This window comes from Pseudorca crassidens, chromosome 3 (genome assembly GCF_039906515.1).
Source record: "Pseudorca crassidens isolate mPseCra1 chromosome 3, mPseCra1.hap1, whole genome shotgun sequence".
In the NCBI taxonomy this organism is placed as follows: Eukaryota; Metazoa; Chordata; class Mammalia; order Artiodactyla; family Delphinidae; genus Pseudorca; species Pseudorca crassidens.
Window position 1 is genome coordinate 77,935,344 of NC_090298.1, and position 19,416 is coordinate 77,954,759.

The window sequence follows — 19,416 nt, forward strand, 5'->3', positions numbered from 1 at the left end:
TTCCAGAGCGGACAGCAGCAAGACTAAGCTGTACCCAGCTGCAGCGGCTTGGTTCTGCCTGGCTGCGCCCAGCCCAAACAATAAATAAGGCAACCTTCTCCAAGCGCGCCAGGGCCGAGAGCTGGAGAAGCTCCCGCTCCTTGCCACTGTGCTCAGGAGAGTGCAACCTGGGACTCCCACATGGGAGATTACGCTCCAGTCCCGCCAGTCCCCTCGAGCCCCAGAAAGTTTTTTGAAAGTGCAAACTCTTACCTGACCCAAAAGGTCATAGCCCAGCTCCTCGGCTATCGCGGAGGCTGCCTCCGGTCCCCCGGGGATCTCCGCCGCCCATTCATTCACAAACTGCCTCTTCGCTTTTACATTATTCAATGCACACCAAGCGCAAAAGAGAGCGAAAGCAGTACACTGCAGAGTCCAGGCTCTTGGCTCCATGGCTCTCCCACTCGCTCGCACACGAGTGGGAAGGAGAGGGGGAATGAGAAGCAAGATAGAAAAGCCAGAAAGGATCGCCCCTTCCACCCTCCGGCTCTGGACCACTTCTCGCTCCCGGTTGTTCTGCGACAAGACAGAGACGCGCAGGAGAGGCTGGGCGGCGGCGAGCGCTCAGTGCAGCGCTTCGGTCTCCCGGTCTCCCGGTCTCCCGGTCTCCCGGTCTCCCGGCAGAGTGGAGCCCCAGCCCTTCCGAGTCGGAATGGAAATCAGTGTTTACACGTCAAATCTACGAAAGCCATCTCTTGACGTCAGATCTACCTGGACTAAGATCTGGATGGTATTCCCAGCGGGATGGAGAAGCGGCTAAAATAAGCAGCAGAGAAGAAAAGGAAGGAAACCTTTGCTCGTATCGGTTAAGTCTGCTCCCGTTCTGATTGTAAATTCTGTAGCCGTGAGGAACACCTTCACTTCTCAAAGAGAAGTGCCCCATTTGAATATAACTACCACGAATCAAAGATCTGGCGTGCAGCACATTTTCCTTCCCTTCTGTCCGTTTTCTTTATCTTTACTTGATTATCTTGTGTAAGAGGAGAAGGGAGGGAGGAGGATTCTTATAACGGCCCTGTGGATATCGGCACCTGCTATGAAGAACAGGGCTTTTCAGTCTTTCAGATCGGACAGAGGCTGGGAGGGCAGAGAGAAGGGAAGCTTCTACTGCCCGGATTCTAACCTAAATCGCCTGGGATAAACGAGCACTTCTGGAAGACAATGCTAAAACAATACTTTTAAAAACGTATTTTTAGCCGTTCAAACCACCTTAGTTAACAAGTTTACATCCTTCTCTCCTCCGTTTCTCAACCTCAGTAAAACAATATCTAAAATTCTATTCCAGATATTGCAGGACCCACTACCACCCACTTTACAGTCCTTATCAGAAAAAAAATGATTAATCTCGTGATTTTAAAATTTTATTTATTTTTATTCACATGATTTTTAAAAACAGAAAATTATTTCCTTTATTTATAAACAAGGGAGTGTAGGGACCCAAGTGCTGTTGTGTTGACTCAGGGAGAGAAAGAGCAGGTTTCATTAACTCTGAACTTTCCATTCTTCCTTCAGTAGAGCTCTTCACTTTGGTGTTGAACTGAAGCTATGCCATTACTTTCCCATAAAATGCACAATTTCTTTTTGTGGAAGGGTGTTTTCCCGTGGAAAGAGAATAAGCAGACGTCTAAATGGTTCTCCCCGCCACCCACCCCTCCCCCCCATACCAGAACAGGGAAATGGGTACAGTGCACTGTGGCTGAACCTATTCTGATCCTGAGGGGTTGAACCTGGCGGGAAATGCCAGGATCTCCATTCAGCACCGAGGAATGGACAGCGCCACAAGCGCTGGTTGCTGGAGCTGCCCTTCTGAGCTCCAAAAACTGTCGTCCTCCCGCAACCGCCTAGAACCAAACTGTTTCTCTTTTGACTGGTGCCTTTCCTCTCTTTAAAATGGAAAAATAAGAAATTGACCTCAAGGGAGAAGGACGGTTAGGTAATGATCGTGACTACCTCCGTCGGAGTTCGCGGGAAAGCGACGGTCTCAGCCCAAAAGTAAAATTGCAGGGGATTCAAAGTCTTGCCTTCGAAAGGTCTTTTTCTTTTTTTAAGCTCACAGCCGCCGGGGGGCGCAGCCTATTCTAAAAGAAGAAAAGAGATAAGAGTGGAAGAAAGCATATGAGCTTGTGGAGAAAGGAAGCAAGAGATAACTTTTTACCGGAAGCAAGTGAGATGGAGGCTTGGTGGAGGATAAGGCTGAGAAATGCATTTGCCTCCATGTTTGCAGAAATGTGGAGTAGATTGATAATTTCTTTAAACATAAAGCTTCTTAACAAAAACAAATTCCAACGTTAATAAGCCATGTGATGCAGTTAAGTCTATTACTATAATGTAACTCTCACATGAGGTGCTGTAGAATGGGCTCAGATTGACAGTTCTTCTGTCAGCTCCGTAAATTCACGTGTGTGAATGTTGATGGCTAGGTGAACTGTCTTCTTTTCTCTTCGTGCCTCAGCCTGAGTTGTGGCCTCAAGCTCTCTAGGGTGTTTCATTCTCATAACAGACAGATGCTAACTGTGTGCTAGCAAAGCAAAGGAAACTTGTGGCAAATATTTAATAATGGTGTTTCATTATTAAATATTTTTAAATATTTAATATTATTTATTTAATAAATATTTAATATTATTTAATAAATATTATTAAATATTTACTGTGAATTTGACAGTTCAAGTAAATCGTTAGCGAGGCCAGTGTCTCAGTAATAAAGAATTTGTCTTAAACGGAGCACCCTACACACCTGGAGTAAACATTTGGTTGATATATTTAATAGGGCAAACTAAATTCTCACAGTAAAACGATAATCTCCCCATCCAAACTATATATATATATATATATATATATATATATATATATATATATATCAGTAATTTATTTTGAAATTCTGTGAATCTTATCTGATGGACCTTATTTGCCACAGTTTCTGGGATGCAGAAGAAATGAATGTTTACCGAGGCTGGAGGGTGCAAATAGATGTAGAATTCATCTTAACTTTGTCATATCAAGGGCTAGTCTTATCCTGCTATGTGGATCATAGCAGGCCCATCACTGTCATATTTTATATCATGAATTAGAAGAGCCAATTATCACCCTTAAGTTGGTTTTAACAGCATTTGATTCATCTGATTAATTTATGTAGAAAACAGGATAATTCAGAAACTGAAGAGGACTGTGTTTCTATTATGAATTATTAAGTAAGTGTCATGCCTTTCATGACTGCTCCCAACTGCCCAGTGATACAGTTAATCATTTATTAGGTTTTCTTGGAAAGTAATAAGAGCAAGGCTATTATGAACAGGAAGTAAGAATATGTTCAGAGGTGACCGTATCTCTTTAGTCTTAGAAAACAAAATGTTTAAACCTTTTGTTACAGGGAAATAAACTGTGTACACTAAAGTGCACAAAGCCAGGTGCTCAATGATTTATCACAGCGTGAACACTATATAACCATTCAGGTCAAGAAAAAGAGCATTGCTAGCCCTCCAGAATAATATTCCACGTTTTTTTTCAAGAGGCATGGGAGAAGGAGTGAGGAAATAACTTAGGTTTAACATTTTCCAATTGTTATGTAGACTTACCTGTTTTCTTTGGGTAATAGTAGCTATATATTAAGACAAATATATAATTAATTAGTCCGTATACTAGAAGATATTTGGTAACAGAACATATTATAGAGGGAAATCTGCCTATAGCAGTGTTCCCCCAAATAGAAAATTAACAATATTTGTATGACACACTGGGGTAAAACTGGAGGAAATTTGGGAATATCTGTATGGTACTTAGTAAAGGTATTCATTACCTTTTTTTATATGATACAGTTTTGACAAGAAAATAAAATACAATATTTGGAGCAATATATTAAAATTGAATATAGATAACATTAAATTGAGAACTGTGGATATACTTCCATCAATATAACTTTTTATCTCAGGTTTTATGCTTGAAAGCCTATATACCATTTCTAATCAAAACAGTAAGTCTTTTTGAATTGTTGATGGTTGCTGTCAATGAAAAAAAAATTTTGTACAAGAGAATAAAAATTTTGAAACAAGTTTTACAACCATTAAACAATTTGCAACATTTGATTTTAAATATAGCAACTCTTCCTTTTAGCTCCTTGTGAGATTTACCATTGGAATTTCATAAGAGGATGCTATAGATTTAGAATTTACCTAAACTTTATATGTCAAGTATTACAAAATCATTTTTCTAAATTGAAAAATACACATACCTTTTAGAGATGTTACCATGCACCTACTTTGCCACAAATGGATAAAAGTATTTAATGTGTGGGAAGACTGATATCGGGATCATCACCTAAAGACACACCTGCCAAAAACCTCTTTCTTTCTCATTGTCTATCCTCCCATGGCCAAATTTTGGTGGACATGCTATGCTAGTGAAGCACTTAAGACCTGAACTTCTCCAACAGATCCACAGAGCCTTCTCCTAAGATAAAAACGGACATGCTTGCAGCAAGTTGCTGAAGTTGATATCAAGATGATAGACACTTGGCTTGGTTGAGCTCAATGTCTTGAGGCCAGACTAATGAGTGCTAGGTGTCACTCACTAATCGTGATTGACTAATTGTCAATCTGGTTGGGTCTTCTTCCCAGGAGCCCAGGATCAAGCTACTTGGCTGGCCTTCCCAAAGGATAAGAAGACCGAATATCTTGAGGGACATCTATAGTTCTACCAGCTGGAAAGCCCTAATCTATAGAAATGAAGGTAAGAGAATAATAAAGCAAAGTCAGTACACTGAAAGGCTCTGAAGTGGATGGATAATTATAAAGGACTTCTGTTGAGTGAACTAGACAAACGCTTAAAGTCTTGAATTTAATATAGATTTGGATTATTAAAATTGAAGAAATGAGTGCTATTAATTCTGATTACTGAACATGACTCGTCACTTCTAATGAAAGTGGATAATTAAATGTAGTCATGTACAAGTATTTATTAACAATTTTTCTTACCTTAGAACAGGTTCCTTAAAAATATGCATTTACTGTTTTGTAGTTTTGTAGTATGGCTGCTTCTGTCTCCAGGCAATGCTCCTGCTTCCTCTATGTGCTCAAACACTGCCATTTTCATATGGAAAACACAGTACATAACTGCTTTCTTTGTTCCTGAAGTGTATTTTTTTTAATGAAAATTATAGACTCTCAGTATCAAAAAGTAACCTTAACAAGTTATCTGGTTCCTTGCTTCTCAAAGTGTGGTCCATATACCACATGACAGGCATCACTTTGGAGCTTGTTAGAAATTTAGTCTCTCAGCCCCACCCCAAAACTACTGAATCAGAATCAGTTTTTCTAATTAGTCCATGTCGATTCACATGCAATTAAAGTTTGAGAAGCATTGGTCTAGTTAACACGTCCCTAAATACATAACACTCCTCAGGAATCGTCCTTTTCACCATTGAGAATGATGTTAGCTGTGGGTTTGACATTTATGGCCTTTATTATGTTGAGGTAAGTTCCCTCTATTCCCACTTCTGGAGAGCTTTTATCATAAATGGGTGTTGAATTTTGTCAGCAGCTTTTTCTGCATCTATTGAGATGATCATATGGTATTTATTCTTCAGTTTGTTAATGTGGTGTATCACACTGATTGATTTGCATATATTGAAGAATCCTTGCATCCCTGGGATAAATCCCACTTGATCATGGTGTATGATCCTTTTAATGTATTTCTGGATTCGTTTTGCTAGTATTTCATTGAGTATTTTTGCGTCTATGTTCATCAGTGATATTGGCCTGTAATTTTTGTGTGTGTGTGGTATCTTTGTCTGGTTTTGGTGTCACAGCGATGGTGGCCTCATAGAATGAGCTTGGGAGTGTTCCTTCCTCTGCAATTTTTGGGAAGAGTTTCAGAAGGATAGGAGTTAACTTTTCTCTAAATGTTTGATAGAATTGGCCTGTGAAGCCATCTGGTCCTGGACTTTTGTTTGTTGTAAGTTTTTTAATCACTGTTTCAGTTTCAGTACTTGTGATTGGTCTGTTCATATTTTCTCTTTCTTCCTGGTTCAGTCTTGGAAGATGGTATCTTTCTAAGAATTTGTCCATTTCTTCTAGGTGGTCCTTTTGTTTTGGCATATAGTTGCTTGTAGTAGTCTCTTATGATCCTTTGTATTTCTGTGGTGTCAGTCGTAACTTCTTTTTCATTTATAATTTTATTGATTTGAGCAGATAAAGGAGATGTTGTACATATATATGATGAAATATTACTCAGCTATAAAAAGGAATGAAATAATGCCATTTGCAGCAACATGGATAGACCTAGAGATTATCATACTAAGTGAAGCAAGTCAGACACAGAAAGACAAATATCATATGATATCATTTATATGTGGAGTCTAAAAAAAAATTAAAGATCCAAATGAACTTATTTACAAAACAGAAACAGACTACAGATATTGAGAACAATCTTATAGTTACCAAAGTGGAAACGTCGAAGGGGGGAGGGATAAATCAAGAACTTTGGTGAACACACACACACTACTATGTATAAGATAGATAACCAACAAGGGCCTACTGTATAGCACAGGGAACTCTACTCAGTATTATGTGATAACCTATATGAGAAAATAATCTAAAAAAGAATGAATGTATGTATATGTATAACTGAATCACTTTGCTGTATACCTGAAACTAACACAACATTGTAAGTCAACTCTACTCCAATAAAATTGAAATTTTTAGAAAAAGGAATATTTCTATCAAGTGGTTAAGTAATTCAAGGTCTCCCAAAACAGCCCATTCTTTGGTTTGGGTTGGCTCAAATAGTTACAAAGCCCTTCCTTATAATGACATAAATCTTCCCTCATTACCTGCCTCTAGTCATGCTAACTTTGCCCTATAGTACCACACTGATAGGTCTCAAGCTCTTTTCTTTATGACAGCTCTTCTGACCTGGAAGACAGATTATTTTGCCTCTAAGTTTTTTCTACTCCAGGTTAAACATCCCCAATCTTTTTAATGATTTTGCATCCTGGTTACTCTTGTCTGAACAGGGTCTTTTTACCACACTTTTAAAAATATGGTACCCAGAATTAAATGTAATATAGTTGGCCAAACCTTGATTAGAGCAAGAATTTTACCTCTTTTTGGAAACTATCCTTTTGCCACTATAGCCTAAAACTGAGTTAGCTTTACTTTTTTCTTATTGAACAAATAATTTACTAGAATCTCTATTTGTAGTCACATGTGCTGCTATTAAGTTACATTTCCACCCTGATTTGCACAGTTTTTATGTTTTTGTTATCTGTGTATATAGAGGCAGGGGGTTAAGCATTTTCCTTGTTGAGTTTCAGCCTCTCAGGATTTTTGGAATCTTGATTTTTTCATCCATTGATTTGCTCCTAGCTTTATGCTATATACAAATGTAGTCAACTTTCCATTAGTATCTTCATTCAAGTTATTAATAAAAAGATTTAAATTAATTAAAGACAGGAGAAAAGATAGAACCATTAGAAACTTCCCTACAAGTTAATTGATTTAATAATCATTATGCTTTAGAATCAGTCACAAATTTATCTTGCCGGTGACTGTTCAAAAGGAAAGCAAAAAGACCTTGTCACATGATATGCAGAAGTCCAGATATATAGTGGCTATAGGACTGACTCTATGTCATGCTGGGTGTCAGTGATCAAAATTTATTTTGTGAGTAATAAAAAACAAAACTTTAATAATTTGTTCTGAAATTGATGGTAGTCCACTGATCTAGTTCATAGAACTTACTTCTTTTTCGTTCTTGGAACTGAGAATTTTTGACTCTCTCGTCTTTCAGTATGAATCTTTATTCTGCTTTCTAATATTCCTCAGTGATCTTTGACACTGGTTCAGGTGTCTCACGTTTAGAATAAATTTATTCTTAATTGAAGTTTACCCATATTATCTCTCCCCGCCCCTTGAATTAGTCCCAAGTAGTAGTGGTATAAACAGAATCATTTGATACATGTAACATTTTTGTGTATCAAAACAAAAGTAATCTTGGATGAATCAAAATTATTTTGGTTTCAAAAGACAAAGAGCTGTATCCTAACTAAAACTAGCTTAAACAAGAAAAAGGAAATACATTGGCTTATGTTATTAAAGCTTGAAAAAAGAAAGATAGAACTGGCCCAGGAGACTGGAATCAGAGACTTAAACAGCATTATCGAGTGCCCTCCCCACCCCCTCTCTCCTCACTTCTCAGCTTCTACATCTTCTTAGCTCTTGTTTCTCAGGCTTTTCCAAAGGGTGAAGTACACAACTGTTGGTACTTCTGGGATCGCAGCTTTCCAGTTCATAATCCAAGGAGAAAAAGAGGACCTCCTTTCCATCCTCAACATGAAAATCCCAGAACAAAACTCTGGGTGCTAGGTAGGTTTGGGTGATATGTTCACCCTGGGCCAATCACTGTGGCCAGGAAGTTTTAATGTTGTGATAGACCAGACGTAGGCCATGTGGCCAACGTTGTATTTGAAAGTGGGAGGAGGGTATTAGCTTTACTACGACTTGTAGCCGCATCATTATTTCAGTGTTTTCAGTAAGGAAAGAGCAATTCCCCAAAGGAAGGGTGAAGTGGAGGTCCCTATAATAAAGGAAGAAAAAGTGTTTAGAAACAAAAGGAAGTTCCCATAATAAAAGGAGAAAAAGTGTTTAGAAACATAAGCAATCACCATGCCCTTCAGTAGGCAGAAAGCAAGTAAAGAATAGTCATTGACAATTCATATTTTCCCATTCTGCATATTATCTGTCCTGTGTTTGATGCATTTAAGCATCATTTAACATTTAAAAGCAAATATCAATGTTGAATTAGTTAATTTAGACAAAATAATATAAATATAGCATGTGATAAATTTAAATCCTTAAAAATTGTTTAAAGAAGACTTAAGGGTAAGGTTATAAAAACAAGATAATATCTTTTCTAACTTTTCATCTTGAAAGTTTAGATTTACAAAAGGTTACAAAAACAGTACATAGAACTCTTATGTACCCTTCACTCAGCTTTCCCACCTTATGTATCTATAGTACAATTAGCTAAACCAAGACATTAACATTGATACAATACTATTAACTATTCTACAGAACTTCTTCAAATTTTCTCATGATTAGATTGGAATTATGCATTTTTTAGTAGGAAGTGATGTTATGTCATTTTCATTCCTGGTATCAGGAGGTACGGATATCCATATGTCTAATTACTAGTGATGCAATCTCTGATCACTTGAGTAAAGTGGCATTGGCCATGTTATCCTCCACTATAAAGTTACTATTTGAGAAAGACTATTTCCATGCAAAAATAATTGTTGAGAAAATAAAAGAAAATAAAAATAATTTCACTTCCACGGACACTTGTACTTATGATCCTCATTATTTATTTTCCCACGTTCCAGGAGATTGCTTTTCAGCCTTACTGATTGTATTTTTTGCTTGTCATGTCTGAGATCAGGGTTGGCCCACTCTTATAACCACAATTAGAGACAATTGTTTGAGGCCTGCTTTTCCTCACCTGTTTACAGCAGCTTCAGTGCAATCCTTCCTGGATTACATTTGTTTAAACAATAAACAGATTAATTCCAGCATTCACTGGTGGGACATGAGAAGCAAAGGAAAAGTTAGGTTCAGTCCATTGTTGTTTATCCCTCACTGAGGATGACCAATCCTAAAGCTGATGCTGGGGGATGGCACAGATGACTCAGTTCTCAGCGGCTCTCCTGGGCCTCTTTGACCACTGCTCTCTGACTGGAAAGAGAAAGCAAATTTGTGAAAGCAGAATCGGTCCATAGCACATTACTTTAAAATTCTGAACTGGTTTCTGACGCTCAAGCTCAGGAGATGTCTAATGCAAATAGGGTTTTCTGGCTTCTTTTAAAAACTAGAAAATATGGGTCTGAATTCCCACCATTCTCAGACACTGAGACAACAAGTGTCAATTTCTGCCATTACGTTTACCCCCGCTTTTGTTTTCTTATGATAGAGTTCAGGTATCCTTAACTGTACCGAGAGTGGGAAAACAAAGCACAGCAGAAGGAATCAAGTTTTTAAAGACAACTTTCTCTTATGCCTGACTTACTCGTTCAGCTATGGTATCTGCCTGTCTCCTCTGAGTATTTGTGTCTGCAACCTTTTCCCTGGAGCTTCCTGAAGACTCTTTCCTGTATTGTCCAGAACTGGCCACACTGCAGCCATAGCTCTTTACTCACAAGAAGAAAGAGGCAAAGGACAGCAGGTCCAGTAGCTTAAGAAAACATGTAATTGGCCAGGTCTGGGTTGTTACATCCCAGGAAGAAACTAATAGGTGGCAAGAGTTCATTCCCAGCCCATGAACTTGGGGAAGAGATGGACTTGTGAGTGGGTGTGTTGGTGGGGATGGAGGTGGAAGGTACGTTAGCAAGGTGAAGGGGTCAATTCAAGGATGCTCATGGCTTTCTGACTCTCCAGTCCAGGTTAATCAGGATTCTAGGGTGGCGTCACACCTACACATGGGGAAATGTGGGGTTTGGCACTGGGAAAGCTGGGGAAAAATGGGCATGAGAAAGTGTTTTGTGGTGTGTCGTGGCTGGTGATCCATTTTCTCCTTCCTGGTACTCTATCGCTAGACCAAGCAGAAGCACGGCCTTTAATTTTATTTGCAAGGTTAGTTGAGAGTTGACTGGAAAACTGACACCATTTGACAGACTGGCCCCAAACTCTACATGGACACTGTTTTGAAAAGTAATAAGTACAGAGGTAAGAACAGGCTCTGAAGCAGACTGCCTGGGTTTGAATCCCAGTTCTGCCACTTATTAGCTGGTGATGTTTGGACATGTTTCTGACCCTTCTGTGCTTTAGTTTCTTCATTTGTAAAAAGGTCTATAATAGTAACTTACCTGATGCAGGTATATAATATACCTAGTGCAAGTAAATGATAGTTATTTTTATTGAGAAAAGAGCACATTGGATATACCACAGTTTGCTATAGAAGTGTCTTTTCAATGCGGAGGAGGTTGTGGGGCTGGGGAAGCACACTGGTTGTGTGATTGCAGTGCTTAAACCTGCCTGGCTCTGGCACCCAGTTCGCACATCACTCTCTCTTCTGTTCCTACTCACTGCTTTCCAGTGTGCTTCCCTCCCTCTTTTCTCTCTTTCTATCATAGTCTTGCGTATTCTCCGTAGTTTTTTCCCATAATTCTGTTGAGAGGAGCAAGACAGATTTGATTAACTCTACTCCACTGAGATGGAGAAGAGTGAGGTAATTTACCTTGGGCTCATGCAGCTGACATCACACATTTGACTTTGGGTACCAGCTCCTTCCTCTTTGAGCACTTGGCGTTTGATTTCATGGTGGAGAATAAACAGTCACTGAGTTAAGGGTATTGGGAAGAACTAGAAAGTTACTCCTCTAAACACAGTCTCTAAAAATGGCACTTTAAAAAAAATGAGGTACTATGTTGACTTGATATGTTAAGTATGATGAAAATGTATTATGTGGGGCTTCCCTGGAGGCGCAGTGGTTGAGAGTCCCCCTGCCGATGCAGGGGACACGGGCTCGTGCCCCGGTCCGGGAAGATCCCACATGCCGCGGCTGGGCCCGTGAGCCATGGCCGCTGAGCCTGCACGTCCGGAGCCTGTGCTCCGCAACGGGAGAGGCCACAACAGTGAGAGGCCCGCTTACTGCAAAAAAAAGAAAAAAAAAAAAGTATTGTGTGAAAGCTTGAGCCAGTGTATTCTACAGTCAGTATCAGGAGTAGTGGTCAGAGTTTGAGGCACACAGAGAAAACAGTCAAAGGGGCACATTTTTAAAAACTTTACTTCACCCCTCCACCTTGTCCTCCTGCTATTAGAACCAACCTATGATTCTACCTGTGTGATTGAATAGTAACAAAATTACTTCATTTCTATTTTCTAACTTCATGTGGGAAGATTTAGATCTGGCCCACGTGTACCATGATTACAGGAGTATAATGATAACTGGCATTTATATGGTACCTTATACTCTTGATAAAGAGTTAACATCTACTAGCTTCTCACTACACCAATACCACCAATCCCATTTTACAGACAAGTAACCTAAGTCATAGGCAGGTGAGGCCACCAGAGTTTGCATAATTAATCTGGTAGAGCTAAAATGAGAACGCAGGCCTGCAGTACTTCTATCTTCCTTTGCATGGAATATTTTGATGTTTAATAGTTTGAGCAGTTGAGGATATGAGTCCTCTTGCTTAAACTGAAACTTCAGCTTCCTCATCTGTGCAGTAGGGGAAATAATACTGACTACTCTTTATAAGAACTGAAGGTTCTCAGTCATGTAAATCGCTTAGAACAGGGCTTGGGGCAGCATGGTAAGTGCTCAGTAAAGGCTACCTGTCATGACTGCTGGTCTGTCCTCTCTGGTCATTTTCTTGGCCTTGAATCAAAGAGAACTGCCCATGGTTTGAGAGTAATCCTGGAAACACTATGTCCCTAGGTTTATATTATCTTAAAATATTATTACCCTTTGTTGCTTTTGCAAGACTGGGAGCTCGCAAAATAAATGAGTTAAATTGGAAGGCATCCCTGGCATTAGTACCAGGCATATTTTAGGCCAGTAATTTTCAAACTGTTTATTGTACATAAAGCTCACCTGGGGTGCTTGTTTAAAATGCAAATTGCTAAGCATCCCTCCTCCCATTCTGATTCTTTGATAGTGTGGGGTGTAGGCATCTGCAAACTTTAACAAATACCCTTGGAGGTCGTAAGAAACTCTGAAAGGCCCTTAACCAGTGTTGACTCCTACTCTACTGTTGCTTCTCCTGCTTCTCTTTCTTCTGTTCCTTTTTTGTTTTTGTCACTGTGACCATCATCCTCTTCATCCCCTTGTCTTCTCTATCTTCTCATTTCTTTCTTCTTTTTTTTAGCCTTTCAAACAGACTTCCTGAGGTTATTTTCCACTGTTAAGCTAGCTATATTATTATCTCTTTAGAGAAAATGCCACTGAACCTGGGGGAAAAATACAGAGTAATTACTCAAAGGGAAAAAATATATATATATATATATATAACTTCCCTGGAGCCAATTAGGAAGACAATTATTTAGTTGAAGTGATCATTTTGCTCTCACATGGCTGCTGGGCTCTGGCCCTGTCACAAAGAGTAAAATAGCCCATGTTTGTTTCCAGAGCTTATTAACGTTAGAACCAAATTTAATGCCCTGAAAGTCTTTAATGCCCTTAAAGTCTTTCCTATTAAGATGCATAACTAGGTATAGGATTATTATCCATACAATCCAATAGGAATCTTACTTATATTGATTTTTTGCTTCAAATCAGCCAGGCATTCCAAGAAATATGTTCTTGGTCCTCTCTCCCCATCCCAACTCCCACCTTATTGAACCTTATTGCTGAGAAACCAGAAAAGAGAGCCAAGTGCCAACTATAAACCACTTAATCGAACAAAGTATGGTCACCTATTTGGATACTATATCTGTACCGCTTCAAAGAAAGAAGATATTTAGCGCTTACCAACTTTTAAAGAAATATAAATAGCTAATCCAAAGCATGAGTTTCAAGTGTTTTTAGCCCAAATTATAGATGTGATTATCAGTGGTTGTCAGTTCTTGCTGCACATTTGGGTCATTTAGGTAGCTTTTAAACAATACGGATGCCATGGACCCACACCCAGAGATTGTGATTGAATTAGTGTGTCCCAGAGCATGCTAGGAAGGAACTCTACTGAGCATAACAGGATGGTTATTAATACACACAGATCAGATTTACTTGACAACTGCAGCTCTCTGCCTTCCTCTGTAAGGCATAGGTACGGATTAAGATTAGAAGTAAAATAAAGCAGAGAATTTTAAGAACGTTTTAGTCTCGATTCCTGCATATTTTAGGGAAAGCGAAATATTAGGTCTAGGACTTCTTAACTGCCTGAATTCTCCATTTCATTTTGCTAGGGTGTACTTGACCTTGTCAAAATACTCTTATCACCTAATAACATATGCAACTTCAAGGACATTCCAAGTGAATCTTAGCAATGTGAAGAATGAAGGTAAAAAGCAAGTTAAGTCTGCTGGTCAGTCATTTCTCATGGCTGAATCAGAGTAGTCATAGAAGTAGCCAGAAGGAGTTGAGAGTTTATTCACCCCCCCTCACCCTTTCTGGAGCTTGTGAAGATTAGCTGGAGAGATTTATGTAAAGAGACTATTTTTTTACACTGGTCTTCAATTTCGGCTTAGGCCTTTTCAGCTCTCATTGAAAATAGGTGCATTGAGATCGTGATTTGCCAATGTGCCTCGTGTAACAGATTTTTCACTTTGTAGGTGCTAGGCATAAAATTTGTTTTATTTAGAAAGATCACTAATAAAGTTCTAGTACTTGCTGTCTGCCTAAATGTTCTGGCACTGGGGAATAAACTTCTCCTGTTTTCTATATTTTAAAGTTTAAAGACCTTTTAGAAGTTGAATTCTTTTCTGATTTTATCTCATGCTGCAAAATCTGCTGGCTTATATAATTTAAAATCTTTCCTTCAAAGATTTCCACCAAATCCTTGTGTATAATAGATAAAAGAAAAATCTTTTCTTTCTCATTTACAGTCTTTTTTTTTTTTTTTACTATTTCTGGAAAATTTTTCTTATATTCCAGCTCTTCCACTGAGTTCTCCATTTTCATTTTTGCCATCATATTGTTAATTTCCAAGAGATCCTTTTTGTTTTACGGATGTTCCTTTTTATTTGTCCTTGTTTTTCTCTCATCGTTGCAAAATGTCCTCATATCTTTGAGAATATTCCTGCCAGTTTTTTGCTTTTTTGAAGTTTCCTCCCCCTGTGCAGCCACTAAGTTTTTTTGGTTTTTGTTTTTTTCTGTTTCTGCTCTGTCAAAGCAAAGGCATTCCTCAGATATCTGACAATCCTTGATTGCCAGACCTTGTTTAAGAGTGAGGCAAGGAAAGGATGGTTGGAAGTTGTGATCCTTTCAAAGGGGACTGACAAGTGAGAACTTTGCTATAGGGCAGTCTAGCAGATAGTCGAGGTGAGAAAACTGATGCCGGAGTCTTTTAAGTCTTTCCTCTTGGGTTGGTCAGGTGCCACAGAGAAGACACCTACCTCCATCCCCCAGTCTGGAGGGAGAGAGGGTGGCTGCAGAGGGAAAAGAACCCTGGGGAACTCAGCATCCATTATGCCTCACGTAGTTCCATAGGAAAACTCCACCTTTAGTTGCGCTTGTGTCCTGATAAATCCCTGTTTTACTCTCTGTAGGGAAGAAACCTTTAGTCTTTGGCTGGGGTGGCAAAAGAGTGGATTCCTGGTAGTGATAAGGGGATCTGGGGGTATAGTTGCTTCAGAAGCAGGCTTTAGAGTAATCCATTTTATTTTAGCATCTCTTTACATCTCAGCTTCCAGAGCCATTTGGTGCCATGAATTCCCAAGCCTTAGGGGAATTCTGAGATGTAGAAACGGTTAGTTCTTAGTTTTCCCTGCTGCTGGCTTAAGATTCAATTTTCTTGGGTCCGCCAAAGTATTTGCTTTTCTGCTTCCATAATTTTATTGCTATCGCTTCCACTCCTGTTCTCATTACAATGAGTTTATGCCTTAAAAAAATCCCTTCCCTGTAGTTTTGGAGGGGTTTGGGGAGGGAGTGCATGTAGACACATGCATCTAATCAGCTAACTTTACCTGAAAGGATAATAGCCAAACAAACACAATCTAAATGACCCCCAATATTTGACTAGTTAATAAACCGTAGGACTCTCATAAAATGGAAGATTATCTAATCGTTAAAAAATTATGCCAATGAATAGTTATTGACATAGAAATGTATCAATTTCCATGTGGAAAATGACAGATTAATAACATTAATAATAGTAGCTAACAAAGTACTTTCTCTGTCCTCACCCTTTGCTAAGGACCCTAATGAATTTTTTTCATGTAATTTCACACAAAAAAAATGTTATAAGGAAACTATCTTTATTATCCATTTTATAGATGAGGAAACTGAGGCTTAGATAGACTAAGCAATTTGCCCAAGGTCACAGTGTCTTTGGCCCAGATTTGAGAAGACTGTAACTGGGTTCAAAAATGACAGAAATAGAACTCATAGGCACCAGTGAATTCTATTCACAAGCTGTATCCGGCGTCAAAAGGGTATGAGAACAATATTGACAAGGATGCCTCTGACCAAGAATAGCCTCTGGTGTTCCTCTTCTTCCCCCAGGGATAAAGCAATGGTCAGCAGCTTGAGCAGGTGAGAAATCTGACAAGTCTGAGAGGCCCAGGGCACACAGTGGTCAGGCTTACCTCCTTGTATGCTTTCCAGGCCATTTCAATCCCCAGAAATAATTTATTCTACCATGTAAGGTAATACTTAGCAATCGTGCTACCTGGCTATGTCCAGGTTCTAGGCCCAGAGATTCTTATTATGACACACTTTGGTGATTTACTTTGTTCTACACCTGCACTGTGAGAGTCTTCCACTCATGTGTATTCAGTGGCTGTCCATAAGTAGGCCTGGTCACAGCCTCTTTTGTAGAGTTAATAAGCAAAGTTTATAATATATGATTCAATTTCTGTAAAATGAAAAGAAACATGCTGGGTTCTGAGAAAAGGTGAACCCAGTTCTCATTGTTCTATGTGAAATTGGGGTGGGGAGTAAGGGGTGCTGGGATTCTATTTGGAATTGCAAAATAATTTTGTGTCCAAAAGAACATCACAGAACTCCTAGGATTACCTCCCTACCAGAACCCTTCATTGAGTCTGCATAAGAAACCCGTCCTTCTGTTGTTAACTTGACTCTTTATTATGGTATAAGAACCATTTACTCATGACCCTGGGTTACATCACAAAGTACTCTACCATTACCATGACTTTGAAGGATACCATGGCCAGTTGCTTCTCTCTAATTTCTTGGCCTTCTTCCATGTTTGAAAAAAGAAAGGACTGGGTAAGCCCATCACTCTTACGGGTGTGGCAGGATAAAATTTTGAGATGTTAGCCAGGGTCCAACATCCTCTCCTATTCAGTCAGTAGCAAGCACTGCTTCAGAGAAGATGTGGGGTTTTATACCAAGAATACAAAAAGAAAATAAGCAGTCAGTGCTCAGCTTTTGAATGTCTAAAAATAAAATTTCAACCTCACTGCAAAGAAAGTAATCTATAAAGTCAAGGGTATAGATATTCCAGTTTCTTTTGAGCTGCAAGAGGCCAAGCCCCGAAGGAAACTGAGCATAAAGTTTGTGCTATAAACAATAGAATGGGAAGAGAATACAGAAGGAGTCAGAGTGCCCCATCCTGGAGACCAGAGAAAGGTTATCTAGACTTGGGGAAAAAGTTACCTTGAAGAAAAAGCAACAGTGGAATATGGGCATGAGACTTCAGCTCCTGTCCCCATCAGAACAACATCTAAGAGAAAGAAGTGACTGAGCTTTCTATCATTTCGGAGATTTGAGAGTACAGTCATCATTCTAAGTATTTAACATAGCACAAAGATTGGCCAATTAGAAGAGATATACAATCAAACCAACTGATCATTCTGGTGCATGTTGGCTAAATAACAGACCTGGACAGAGTGGAGTAATGCCTGATTCCCATTTGAGAATTCAGGGTGGCAGAGCCTTGTGTATGTGTTTCATAGGACAGTGGCAAGAGAGGAATAAAATTAAAAAGTTAAGGCATGAGAAAGCATGAGATACCTCTCTGAGTTTCTTTCAGGCTTCCAGTAATATGGTGACAGCTGAAAGTGTGCAGCCCCAAGGGGTCTTGGAAGTGGCTGAGAACACCAGTGGACTCTAAGAAGCTTGAACCCGTGTTAGGACCTCAGGCAGTAGCAGAACTAAGGAGTATAAGGGCCTATTTCCAAAGGGTAGGCAAGACAATTTAAATAGCAGCTGATGCCAGCAGAGAATAAAGAATGCCTACTGACCACACACACATGCACACACACACATGCACACCCCTGCCAAGCACTCTTCAGAATTTAAATATCGTTCAGGGGAGAAAATAGAGAAAGGCAGAACCTTAAAATTGTCTGAGTTTGAAATTAGAATAGCTGAGCAATAATTTTACTATCCACTTGGGAAAATTTGATCACATTTTCTGCTTTTAGACAGAAATGTGAATTTATGATAGACACTACATTTATTTACAGATAAATAAAGATGTATTTTACCCATTGGGTGCCTAATGAGGTGTGTGTGTGCACATACACGTGCACATGTATATAAAACCCAGATGTCAGCCGAGGGGCCCTGTTCTTTGAGATTCTAATTAAATTGGCTCACATGCTGTCCATCGTGTAGTGAGACCACATATCTGTTCCAGTCTCTCCAGAAAATACACAACAAGAAGTAGAACGGCTGCTCTGCTAGAACAGCACATGTCTACATCAGTGGTTTCATTTTAAGCAGTAGAGATGTCCTGTTGGATGGAACTCTCATCTGTAAAAAAAGATAAAAGCAGGGCCCTCCTGGCTGAGTGGAGAGGAGGGACCAGGAAGCAACTCAGGGCATCTGTCTGGAGTATTTTCATGGGATAGGACTGCCCCTATATAAAGAACATCATTTTGAAAACTATTGCTCTACTATTGCGGCACTGGGTGTGTTACAGAGAGTGTATTAACAGGTGTGGGGGCTATTAATCTTTTTTTTAATTAATTAATTTATTTATTTATTTTGGGCTGTGTTGGGTCTTTGTTGGTACGTGTAGGCTTTCTCTAGCTGTGGTGAGCGGGGGCTACTCTTCGTTGCGGTGCGCGGTCTTCTCGTTGTCACGGAGCATGGGCACCAGGCACGCAGGCTTCAGTAGTTGTGGCATGTGGGTTCAGTAGTTGTGGCTCGCGGGCTCTAGAGCGCAGGTTCAGTAGTTGTGGTGCACCGGCTTAGTTGCTCCAAAGCATGTGGGATCTTCCCAGACCAGGGCTCAAACCCATGTCCCCTGCATTGGCAGGGGGACTCTTAACCACTGCGCCACCAGGGAAGCCCGGGGCTATTAATCTTAAAGGCCTAGGTTAAATTCCAAATGGAACAGGAAATTTGTGCATAAAATGTTTCTAATTATGTCCCTTGGGCTTATAACCTCATCTGAGTCCTTGCCTTGCTGGATTTAAAGAAGTGATAGAAAGTAGCCAAATGTTTTACTCTGGCATATGCAGACCATCCTGTCAGCCGTCCCAAAAGAATTTGCTATATTTCATTCATTCTATGTATGTTTATTATGCTTTCACCAAATACCAAGCACTGTACTTGGAAACAGTTTCCCTGCCCTCAATTGACTATGATATCTTTACATATATGCTGCCTTTTCAGATCAGAACAAGCTGTGAATATTTGGATGTGTTTCTAACAGTGCTTAAATTCTCAAAGCTCTTAGTGCATTTAGTCCCTTCGGAAAGATCAACCCAGAAACTCGAAATATCTAGAGCTTGCCCAGGTTGTCATGTTCACATGAGG

General features: G+C 39.5%; 1 protein-coding gene and 1 long non-coding RNA gene across 3 annotated transcripts in view; one reads left to right on the forward strand and one right to left on the reverse strand.

The window, feature by feature from the left end:
* The window catches only part of PCSK1 (proprotein convertase subtilisin/kexin type 1), a 42,040-nt gene extending 41,027 nt beyond the window's left edge, over positions 1-1,013 (reverse strand). The window contains exon 1 of one of the 2 annotated variants that reach the window (XM_067731276.1): positions 253-1,013. In XM_067731276.1, coding sequence (XP_067587377.1) covers positions 253-432 — 180 coding nt within the window. In that variant the 5' untranslated portion in view covers positions 433-1,013. The remainder of the gene's footprint in view (positions 1-252) is intronic. The other variant, XM_067731275.1, reaches the window with a different exon arrangement.
* Positions 1-19,416, forward strand: part of LOC137221514 (uncharacterized) — a 276,726-nt gene that overhangs the window by 135,774 nt on the left and 121,536 nt on the right. The window contains exon 2 of the long non-coding RNA XR_010942048.1: positions 4,650-4,761. This is a non-coding gene — a long non-coding RNA (uncharacterized lncRNA). The remainder of the gene's footprint in view (positions 1-4,649; positions 4,762-19,416) is intronic.